The 3,406-nt window shown below is 59.1% G+C and overlaps 1 protein-coding gene across 1 annotated transcript; it reads left to right on the plus strand.

Annotated features, from left to right (window-relative positions):
- The first annotated feature begins 1,705 nt into the window (after window positions 1-1,705).
- Window positions 1,706-2,536, plus strand: LOC308609016 (polyadenylate-binding protein 1-like 2). The gene has a single exon (XM_081222485.1). The coding sequence runs from the start codon at window positions 1,721-1,723 to the stop codon at window positions 2,321-2,323; it is 603 nt and encodes a 200-aa protein (XP_081078611.1). The 5' UTR covers window positions 1,706-1,720; the 3' UTR covers window positions 2,324-2,536.
- The last annotated feature ends 870 nt before the right edge of the window (window positions 2,537-3,406 follow it).

Here is a 3,406-nt window from a genome sequence, read left to right on the forward strand (position 1 = left end):
CAAGAGCAAACTAGTGCCTGGCTCTGGACCAGGCCCTGTCCCCAGCTCTTGATTTGGCTTACCTCACCTATCATGGAGGACAGCACTAAGGACAGGGTGCTCTTGATTCCCCCGCTTCCAGGCTGCATGAATTGAGACTGGATGGGTGGGACGAGTTGGGGGGGTGGGGGCTGAAGAACCCCAGGTCCCTAGTTCTCCCATAGTCTGGAACAGGGACAGAGTTTCTAGCCCAGATTGTCCACTCCCAAGGTCAACCTTGGGAGTTGACCGGTCTATTTCCTCTTGCCTCCCGGACCCCTGTATATCCCTAGGGGCCAGCAACGGTCCATAAATATTTGTGGCATGGCATTATGGATGAATGAATACGTGTTTCTGTGTTCTTTATTTCCTCTTCTGCAAGTGTTGCAGAGGAGGGAAAGAGCCGGAAAAGGGGGAGGAATCTCTGAGAAAATGGGTCAGCAGGCTGCAGTGGGAGCTTGCCCCACTCGCCCCAGCTCCAGCTCAGAGTAAGAGTTGCTGCCTTGGTGGCGGTGATGTTGGAGAGCGTGTGTGCCTTGAGGTGGGGAGAACCCCTGAACGTGAGAAAACCATTTTTCTTGGCTTTGTTTAGGCCGGGCAAGTGTATTCTCAACGCCACCCACCTTCTCTTGCAAGGTGCTTGATTTAATCATTTAAATGTTCTATAGGGAGAGGAAGGATAAAACAAAACTCCCTAAATCTAACCCAGATCCCCTCGGTCCACATGGAGCCCTTTCCCTGGCTTCCTCTTCAAACACCTCCAGCCGATCCGACAGGCTGAGGACTCACACTCCCGCCCCCCAACCTCAAGCCTCCCGCTCCCGCCCCCTCCCACCGTCCTCGGCCCCGCAGCCCCGCAGCAGCCACAGGGGGAACCAAAGAGACAGAAGCCTTCCCAGCTGCCCGGACCACAGACGCCAACACCCCCCGCCCCCCACCACACGCCGCCCACCCGCGCCCCGCACGCTAGCCCACGACCGAGCGGCGGCCGCAGCAGCAGTGGGCTGCAGGCTGCTGCGACTCGCACCGGTGCGCTCCTGGCAGCGCTCGCCATACCAGGTGACTGGGACTCGCCAGATCGGCTGGCCCGGGGTCCCGCGCCCCAGCTCGCGCTCGCGCCCCCGGCCCGGGTTCCGGCGCCCACCCGCCCTCCTGCCCTCTCCCGCCTCTCCGCCCCCCAGCTCGCGGGAAGGGAGGTCGCGGCAGCGGCCCGGGGGCACCGGCGACCGTGGCGACAGCGGCGACAGCGGCGACAGTGGCGGCGGCGGTGGCGGCGGCGGCGGCGGCGGCGGCGGAGGCTGCGGCGGCGACCGTGGCAGAAGCGGTGGCGGAGGCCTCCGTGGCGGAGGCGGAAGCAGAGGTGGAGGCTGAGTTGGAGGCCGAGGCCTCAGTAGAGGAGGCAGTGGCGGAGGCCACCCTGGGGGAGGCGGCGGCAGCCCTAGCGGGGGAGGAGGCGGAGGCCTCCCTGGCGGCAGCGGCAGTGGCCGTGGCGGAGGCCAGTGCGGCCGAAGCCGCCGCCGCGGCAGAGGCTGCGACGCCCCCCTTGGGGGAGGCGGAGGCGGAGGCGGAGGCGGATGCGGATGCGGATGCGGATGCGGATGCAGATGCGGAGGTGGCGGCGGCGGTAGCGGCGGCGGCGGTGGCCGCCGCGGATGCTGATGCGGAGACGGGCGAGGGCTCCGGGGGGAATCCGGACTTTCCTATGGCTTCGCTGTACGTGGGCGACCTGCACCCTGAGGTGACGGAGGCAATGCTGTACGAGAAGTTCAGCCCGGCCGGGCCCATCCTCTCCATCCGCATTTGCAGGGACAAGATCACCCGCCGCTCCTTGGGCTATGCGTATGTCAACTACCAGCAACCGGTGGACGCCAAGCGGGCCCTGGAGACCCTGAACTTTGATGTCATCAAGGGCAGGCCAGTGCGCATCATGTGGTCCCAGCGGGACCCCTCGCTCCGCAAGAGCGGGGTGGGCAACGTCTTCATCAAGAACCTGGGCAAAACCATCGACAACAAGGCGCTGTACAACATCTTCTCGGCGTTCGGCAACATCCTCTCCTGCAAAGTGGCCTGCGACGAAAAGGGGCCCAAGGGCTACGGGTTCGTGCACTTCCAGAAGCAGGAGTCCGCCGAGCGGGCCATCGATGCGATGAACGGCATGTTCCTGAACTACCGCAAAATTTTCGTTGGGAGATTCAAGTCGCATAAGGAACGAGAGGCCGAAAGGGGAGCCTGGGCCAGGCAGTCCACCAGTGCTGACGTCAAGGATTTCGAGGAAGACACCGACGAGGAGGCCACCTTGCGATGAAGACACCCCAGGAGCGAGCCAGCCAGCAGAGCCAAACCTTGGCTCCCACCCGGTTTACAACCCCACCATCTGCCCCCCCAACCCACCAGCAGTGTATTGTATTGGGAGTGCAGGTCTCTCTCTCTCACAACCGCCCCCACCCCACTGTCTTCCTTCCCTCCATCTCTCCCTCCCTCCGCCTGTCTCAGTCCCTCTCCCTCTGTGTCTCTCTCTGACTTTCTCTCCACTCCCCTCTCGTCCCTACCCCTCCTCTCCCCTCCCTTCCCCCCACACCCACCTTGGGTGTTGTGAATAATCTTGCTAATCTGTGCCACTTGACAGGTTAAAGGCTGTCTTCTCCTTGTGGTTTGGTTTAAAAAGCACTTTCTCTCTTTGTTTATTGCACAGGTGATACAATTTCATGGTAGAAACATCAGGAAGGAGAAGGAAATCAGATGAGGGAAACCCAAGAGAATAATTGCTCCCTATGACCCTACTACCCGGAGACAACCACTTTTACCATTTCCGTGTGCTGTTTTCCAGGCTCTCTCCTCTCCTCTCTCCCTCCCTTCCTCACCTCCACCCCACCTTCTCTCTTAACACACTGTTATAGAATGGTTCATGTATGTGGTGTTTCTTAATCTGCTTTTTCAAAAACTAAAACCAAACAAAAATCAACCCATTGAACTTCTTTCCACGTTATTCAACAGGCTTAGGAAACGTCATCTTCAGTGCCTGAAGAGTGTATCGATGGACCCTAACATTTCTGTAGTCATTCCTGCATTGTTGGACATTCAGGTGGTGCCTAGTTCTTTCCCTGTGTTTAAACCCAGCACTGTGTATACTCCAATGAGTGAATTCTTCCGTGTCAAGCCAAATCTTCGCTAGCATACCTGATGATCTTAACTGTGGACTTGCAGGATCCACATATGGACATTTTAAAGACTTTTCCTGTGTGTTGCCAAATGGCCCCTTCATAAGCATTGTACCGATTTGCATTCATGCCGGCCAGCTCAGCTAGTAAAAAGAGTATGCCCATTTCCCCTGCATAGTCTCCTGGTCACTGTAATTGATGTGTGTGTGTGTGTGTGTGTGTGTGTGTGT

The sequence above is a fragment of the Mesoplodon bidens genome (genome assembly GCF_964165515.1).
Source record: "Mesoplodon bidens genome assembly, chromosome: X".
Taxonomy (NCBI): Eukaryota; Metazoa; Chordata; class Mammalia; order Artiodactyla; family Ziphiidae; genus Mesoplodon; species Mesoplodon bidens.

Bases quoted from the DNA above. Each gene is read 5' to 3' on its own strand.
- LOC308609016 (XM_081222485.1), top strand. From the start codon at position 1,721: ATGGCTTCGCTGTACGTGGGCGACCTGCACCCTGAGGTGACGGAGGCA.